General features: G+C 39.1%; 1 protein-coding gene across 1 annotated transcript; it reads right to left on the minus strand.

Moving 5' to 3' along the window:
* Positions 1-3,177: 3,177 nt before the first annotated feature.
* On the minus strand, positions 3,178-7,968 carry LOC134367936 (E3 ubiquitin-protein ligase RLIM-like). The gene is given in 3 exon segments (XM_063084588.1): positions 3,178-4,102; positions 4,104-4,662; positions 7,743-7,968. Coding segments are annotated over 3 exon segments (1,710 nt in total).
* Between the last annotated feature and the right edge of the window lie 255 nt (positions 7,969-8,223).

Consider the following 8,223-nt stretch of genomic DNA (forward strand, 5'->3'; position numbering starts at 1 on the left):
AGATACTGGAGCCACGTCCTGTTCTTAAGCTTGAATTTGGAAATGCTGGCCCTGAGTCACGTTTTCTGATTGGGGAGAGGGACATATGATGCCCTGTCATGATGTCGTTCATCCACTCGAAGAGTCCTTACCCAATTCACCTTCTCATTTACAGCTTGTAGAGTTCTCCTTTGATTTTCTCATGTTATTTCCAAAGTATATAGTTGCACTTATAGAGGGGAAGTAGGGATTAAGGAGCCTAAGCCATCTTATCTGTACTGGAAGTCGTCTCTGTGTCTTTTAAGTGCTCACCAGATTAGCTCAGGTCCACTCTGGATAATCCAGGATTGTAAATGTCACCTGTACCACATATCATAATGTAATGATGGGAATGATATTCCATCTTATCTATAGCCCTCTCTCATACCCCAGGAGAGGATCTGTTACTAGGGTCATTAAGGGTCATCTTAGAATCGAACTGCCACAGAAGGCATAAATGAATATACTGTAGACTTCATCAGGCAATTATCATCCTTTGGAATGTCAGAACCCATTAGGATTGCATGAAATCCACGTACTTATTATCATTTTATTCATACTAAATGAAGTAGATCTGTTATGAGGAATACTGAATAAACTTAAGAATATTAACAGAAAAAGACTTTCAGAATGGCATGTGAATTTTAGAGGTCTGATCTATTTAGGTCTTCAGTTTTGGCCATGCAGATACCTTCTGTGTGAGAAATAGAGGATCTGTTATGAGGGTCATTAAGGAGAGGATCTGTTACGCGGGTCATTAAGGGTCATCTTAGAATCGAACTGCCACAGAAGGCGTAAATGAATTATACTGTAGACTTCATCAGGCAATTATCATCCTTTGGAATGTCAGAACCCATTAGGATTGCATGAAATCCACGTACTTATTATCATTCTATTCACACTAAATGAAGTAGATCTGTTATGAGGAATACTGAATAAACTTAAGAATATTAACACAAAAAGACTTTCAGAATGGCATGTGAATTTTAGAGGTTTAATCTATTTAGGTCTTCAGTTTTGACCATGCAGATACCTTCTGTGTGAGAAATATGTTAACTCAAAGATGTATTTGATGACTTGCTCCAACCTATTCCCCATTTATATCTTATAGTTCTGTGAAATTACTGTGCCTGTCAGCAATTCACATAGAAAATAAAAGTCAGTGATGATTCTGACTTTGAACTCTTACAGCAGAGTTAAACTGAACACTGTCCACATTTATATAGATTACACATTCCACAAAATTGTGACCATTGCTTTACGTTATAATACAATGTACTCTCATCTAAATTAAGATTAATAATTTTAAGCAAAATTTGCTGGATTGGCCAACATATAAAAGAGTTTTCAGGCCAAATTAGAATCAGAAGAAAAATCCTTCACAATGTCTGGAAAAGAAACATGACCTAAAGTTTTATCTACAAGAGCTCTGGTCTTAGGGTGATACTTTTATTGGGTACAATTAGAATTGAATTAGCTAGGTTTGTTTTTTGAACTCGGAGGTTAAGAATTTCAGATTACAATGTGCAAAGCTATAGGCAAAAACTGGTTACTTTAGATCATGCACAAAAGTTTGAGTTATGAAGAAACGTAAAACACAAAATCTTTCATAAGAAACAAGCATCAGTTAAAAAATAATTAGGAACAAAAGTTATGTACAGAAAGAAATCGAAATATTAAAGGAATAATTGAATAAATGCCTGTGCTGCTTTTTTCTCTTCAGTTGTTTACAATTACAGCAAAGCCAAGTATGACAAGTTTAAGAGACAGGTAAAAAGTTCTAAGCGTTCGTCATCTTCTTATCACTTCATGAGATGAGATGAAATGTACAAGGATGCTTCAAAAAGTTCATGGAAAAAAGAATCAAAAGTTAATATGACTCTTCCTATGAAGTTTTTAAAGTGCCCTGCTATTTGTTCTCTCCTTTATCATAAAACATTTGTGTAGAGGAAAGGAAACTTAAGGGAAAGAGGGTCGTCAATGTGCTGAGTCATAGAGCAGAAAGGAGGGCAGGGGGAAGAGGCAAGAAAGAACGCACCAACTGGGCTTGAAGAGAGTTTGGGGTGCTGGTTGTGGTAGCCGCCAGCTTAAAATCCACTCTCCATTTGCCTCTACTTTTCTCTGTGATCTCAGAAGGCTCACCAATGTGGGGTTCATCAACCAGTCTTTCGTGTCTTCAGGATGGGTTTGGCTAAAGGGAACTATCAACAGGAGATTAGAAAGAATGAGGAAAGAAAGGTTGGGGCATTTATTTCTCTGGTCCCCCACTTCCAAGTTTTAGGTTGGCAGTGGCTGCCATTTGTCTATCTAAGGCCACAGTTCTTATTGGGTAACTCTTAACTACAACGACAAGACATTCTAGGTTGCAGGAACCACTAGCTCTCTATGATCCTTCAAGCCTAATGGTGATAACAGTGGCTTCTCACACTGCTAGCCTCAGGGTATTTCATCATCTCCTGATTTCCCTTCATTCTTTACACACTTCAGTAAGTGGTCCCTTAATTAAACACTATTTGATCGCCCTTTTCAAGTGTGGCATCTGTATTTGAGCAGGATCCTGATACACTGGTAGTTGGGAATGGGAGAAACCTTAAGGTAGTATGAGTGGGTGGGATAAACTGCTGAGGAGAGAGCAAAAGAAGGCTTTAAAAGCTTTTTCCAACATGTTATGTGTATAACAGAACTTTATGTGAATGACTCTAATACAATTTTTAATTGCTTCTTAATTATTTTGGTTTGGGTGCTGATTTAATTGCATGCACATCCAAGACAGGACAGGACCATGAGACATCTGGGATTTACATGAGTGGATATGGCTATTAGGATCTATCTGAAATTGATTATGACATAGTAAGACACTTCTGTCATGGAATCAGGAACATCCCAACCCAGTGTACCCGCTAAGTTTCTATCGAAATTCAGTGACCTGCCATGGTGTAGAATTGGTCTTTATTGTCAGATGGAACACGTTTTCTTTTGGCTTTTTAATATTTCCTTTTATTCTGAAACAGATTGGAGAAAGTACAATCATTCCTTCAAGAACCAACAGTTCAGGTAAAGTTGATATTTTATATACGTGTCTCTTCAAAAGTGGACGTAAGGCAAATAACAGTTATCTGTCTACCACCACAATAATTTTTATAGCTGAGAGTTAACATCTCAGCTAGAATTTTCACTGTCACTAGAATCTATTACTTTACGCCGACAAACAGGACACGTAGAGTTCTCAGACAGCCAGCGATCAATGCAATTGACATGATATTCATGGGAACAAAGTAGTATGCGAAGCTTGTTGCCTTCTGTGTATTCTGTAGTGCAAACACAACAGGATGTTAATGCATCATTTTCACCAAAAGTTCTTACTGCCAAGTTCTCAATCTGTGCTTTGGTGAGTCCTGCAGGTTGGTCATGATCATCTTCATTTAAGATGAAAAACTGAGGACGATTAGGGAAGAGCTGTGCGTCATCTTCATCAGAGGTCGTTTCTTGCCTGGCCTCTGATGGTGAGCTTTCTTCATTAATTTCTTCAAGGATCAATGAGAAAATTTCTGAATATTCACTACTGGAGCTGGAACTGGACATAGGATGAAAACTGGAACTAGACATATACCTGGAGCTTGACCTGGAAATTGGTGAGGAACTTGATTGGGGTCTAGGATTTGAATCACTGCCCGAAAGGTTAATTGACTCATCAAATCCTGTCATTATTTGCCTTAATGTGCTCTGAGTTGCAGCAGATGTTGTAATTCTATGAGAAGGGATTCTCACGGTTCTGCCATAATTTCTCACCCCTGCCTGCTCAGAATGTGAAGATGTATTTCTGAGTCCTCCTTGTTCACTTTCTAAAGTGACAGTATTGTTTGGCATCTCAAATGTTAACTGAGGTCTACTAGCTATGCGGTCTCTCGGCGAAAATTCTCTTCTTACTTCAAGCTCAAAGACTATGCTTGGATATCTGGGTCTCAGTCTCCCAGATTCACCATTTCTGGTTGTGTCTGGAGAAAGCTCTCCTGGAAAGGCATTACTTGCTCCAGAAGCTTCAAAAAGATGCCTAGTTTGCAACTCGGGTCCAGTTGCCTGCTGTCAATGTCTCATGTTGTCGAGTGGTAAAACACCTCTCAGTCTCATTTACCAGAGGCTGATCGAAAGTCTGAGATGATATACTATGATGAAATCTTTGTGAAATTTCACTCAATGAATTCCGAGGTGACCTACTTTCAATTCTTGCTCTGGTTCTATGATGGTGTGGTCTCTGGCTTCTTGCTCTTCTCTGACCTCTGGTCGGTGGGACTTCTATTAATGCTTCAGTTGCACTTTGTTCTGACCTAGCTGGCGTTGCATATGTTGACTCAGATCGTGGATTTCCCACTTGCCTCTGTCTGTTTTCTGTATTTTCTGCCCTGGCACGTCTTGGAGATACTGCATATTAATTCCCTGGACCCAGACTTCCATTATTAAGGTGAAAACTTATCCCTGCACTGAAACTGAAATCACCACCTTCAGGACTACTCCGGCTCACTGTTATCCGAGATTCGTCTTCTCCTTGCTCACTTCCTGTGGTACTATTTTCAGCTTCCCCAAATGAGATAATCAACTCTATTAGAGTGTCACCACTGGACGTATCATCTGAAGGGTCTCCTCCACCTGTTAACCAGAAAGAAGGAGGGGGATGAACAGAAAGGGAATATCAAATTTAGAACCATCCAACCAAAGGAGAAATAAACAAATGGGATTATATCAAACTAAAAAGCTTCTGCACAGCAAAAGAAACAATTAACAGAGTTAAAGGCCACCAGCAGAGTGGGAGAAAATATTTGCAAAACATACATCTGACAAAAGATTAATATCCAGAATATTCAATGAACTGAAATAACTTTACAACAAAAAAACAAGTAACCCAATTAAAAAATGGGCAAAACAGCTATATAGGAATTTCTCAAACGAAGATATATGAATGGCCAACAGACACATGAAAAAATGCTCAGCATCACTCAGTATTCAGAAAATGCAAATCAAAACCACACTAAGATACCATCTCACCCAAGTTAGGATGGCTAATATCCAAAAGACTGTGAATGATAAATGCTGGTGAGGTTGCAGAGATAAGGGAACTCTCATACATTTTTGGTGGGACTGAAAAATGGTGCAGCCTCTAAGGAAAAATGGTATGGAGGTTCCTCAAATGATTGCAGATAGATCTACCATATGACCCAGCTATCCCACTGCTGGGAATATACCCAGAGGAACGGAAATCATCAATTCGAAGGTATACCTGCTCTCCAATGTTCACTGCAGCACTCTTTACAATAGCTAAGAGTTGGAACCAGCCCAAATGTCCATCGTCATATGAGTGGATACGGAAAAGGTGGTATATCTACACAATGGAATACTATTATGCTATAAAAAAGAACGAAATACTGCTGTTTGCAATGACATGGATGGACCTAGAGAGAATTATATTAAGTGAAACAAGTCAAGCACAGAAAGAGAAATATCACATGTTCTCACTTATTTGGGGGAGCTAAAAATAAATAAATAAATACACAAACAACCGGTGGGGGGCGGGGAGGGAAGAGGACACAACATTTACAATTCCTTGAAGTTGATTCAACAAGGAAACAGAAAGGACATTTTGGGGGGGGAGGGGGAAGAGGGAGGAGGGAGGGAGGTTTTGGTAATTGGCCACAATAATCAACCACGTTGTATATTGACAAAATAAAATAAAATAAAATAAATAAAATAAAAGATGAAATAAAAAATAAAATAAATAGAATAAAATATAAAATAAAAATAAATAAAATAAAATATAAAATAAAAAACAAATAAAATATAAATAAAATAAAATATAAAATAAATAAAATAAAGTAAAAACAAATTTAGAGCCATCATAAAATAGTGCTCTGAAACTCTGCTCAATTTTTTTTTCAAAAAATGAAAACTGAAATATTCAGATATTTTAAGCGGATGTCACATTTATAGACTTAAGACTTTTGTAAACTACACAGTCTAGACTTACAAGTAGAAGCTAGACAGTTTCAATTCCATCTGAAAACAGTGTGCTAATCCTAAATAAACTGAGATAATGATTTTTAAAGGGAATTTGGAAAAAGTCTATTTTCAATATTTCATCATACATTGACCCTTGCATATCACTGCAAAGGGCATGTCAAGAGATATTTTTTCAGTCCAGTGGCAAAATTCCAAACCAATCAAACAAGGCATACCCCAGTTAAATTATGGTGCTAGTACTTTAGTTCAAATTACATTATTGTCGAGCGCGTTGGTGGTATAGTGGTGAGCATAGCTGCCTTCAAAATTACATTATTGTCTAATTCTTTTTGGTCTACAACATTACTTCTTCTGGTCTCTTGACTGAAGTGCTTTTGATAATATATAAGATTATTTTAAAATATAAGACTATTATAACTACTGCCAAAATGGAAACAAAATTTATAAGCTTAAAATAATTTGAATGCTTCTTCATGTTACCGAGATTTTGAATTGGCGTGAAAACGAAAGTCAGATCAGATGAACGGCCTGAACCTAACATAAGACATATAAGGCCGTGTTCAAGAAATATATTTTTTTTTCCAGAACTCATGTGCAGTTTAATTTGGGGGAGGCGTGGGGAGGACAGGGCGTTAAGAGAAGCATCTTTGCTAAGTTGGTCTAAAAATGAAACAGGATGTGGACTTGGTTCCTACACCAACTGTTACACTAAATTTCAATCTCGGAGCAACAATTTGTTTCTTCAGAAATGAACACACACTGTCGGTCCTGGGTGCAGTAAGCAGGCCCTACATCATGGGGACAGACAGGGCACCGAGACCCGGGGCTGTGGGCTCTGGTGCAGCTCTGGTGTCCCGGCTCCTCCGGGACTGGCCCTTACTACACCCTTCTGAGCAGCAGGCAGGAGCCCGGTTTGGCCAAGAAAGGGCTCCGACCAGCAGGTCATGACGGCAGCCACCTGCGCATGTGAGCACAAAATGGACGCGCTGTGCCCAGGCCCTGGCCAAGAACTAACCTGTTACCGTAGACACTTCATTAGTTAGATGGTGAGATTGCTTTTTTCGTGTGTTTCTCAGCATGAAGTTTCTCAGACTTGAGTTCAGGGTTTAGGGAGGGGGTTTCTCGACCTCATCACTACTGACATTTAGGGATGGATAACTTTTTGTTTTCGGGCATCTGTCCTGTGTATTGTAGGACGATTCGCAGCATCCCTGGCCTCTGCTCACTATATGCCACTAACACCCACCTAACGAGCTGTGACAAGGAAAACTTTCTCCAGACAATGCTAATTGTCCGTGGGGGAGGAGCAAATTCAGTACCAGTTGAGAATCACTTGACCAGAGTATCCAGTGATTCCTTTTTGCTGTTAAGAAAATCATATATCTGTATAGAAAAATAATTTAGGAAGTAGGAGGAACTCTCGGTGGAGTTGGAAAACCAGGAAAAATAAGAAATGGGCTATTTCTCGTTCTTTCCCAATTAAAACAAACCAAATGAGAATCAGGAAAAAAAAAAAAAAAAGAGAGAAATACCTTGACGTTCTCACCAAAGACCAAATAAATGCCAGTTTTCTTTTTATGAGCAATTACTTAGCACTAAATTAACTTGTGCCATTTCTGCATAATCTTTGGTTGACATTTACTATTATGAAGTTCCTTAAGCTTCCCATCCAATATCCCCACCCACAAACTCCATACCCCTAAAGTGAAGTATACCTCTATCTTCATCTGATTCTCCTGGTGGGTCCTCTGTAATTTGTTGAAGTCTTGTGATTTCACCTATGGTACCTGGCAAATCGTTATCCCTCATAAGCCTGTAATCTTCTTCATTCAGGCTATTTACAAAACCATAGAAATCTTCTTCCCGAAGAGACTGGTTCATCTGACTTCCGCGCTGGGCCCCAGATTCGCTTTCTTCATCGTCAGCATCTGAGTTTTCCATGTTGATGAACAAGTGGAAAATTAACGTTCTGTTACCAGATAGTGTTGAAATACTAGAACTGGATCTCTGTTGTCTTCACTTCCTGCTTGAATTTGAGCGTCAGGTTCCGGGTTAGTAGTTTCCACTTCCGCAAAGGCTCTTCCTCCTCAGGGCCACCGTACTGCAGTTCCTCAGGCTCTGGTGAGATTGAGACCCACCTCTAGCCAGCATGCACGAGGAGGCATGGTCTCGGCTGCTGTCATCTTGCTTATTGTG

The sequence above is a fragment of the Cynocephalus volans genome, chromosome X (genome assembly GCF_027409185.1).
Source record: "Cynocephalus volans isolate mCynVol1 chromosome X, mCynVol1.pri, whole genome shotgun sequence".
NCBI classification, from domain to species: Eukaryota; Metazoa; Chordata; class Mammalia; order Dermoptera; family Cynocephalidae; genus Cynocephalus; species Cynocephalus volans.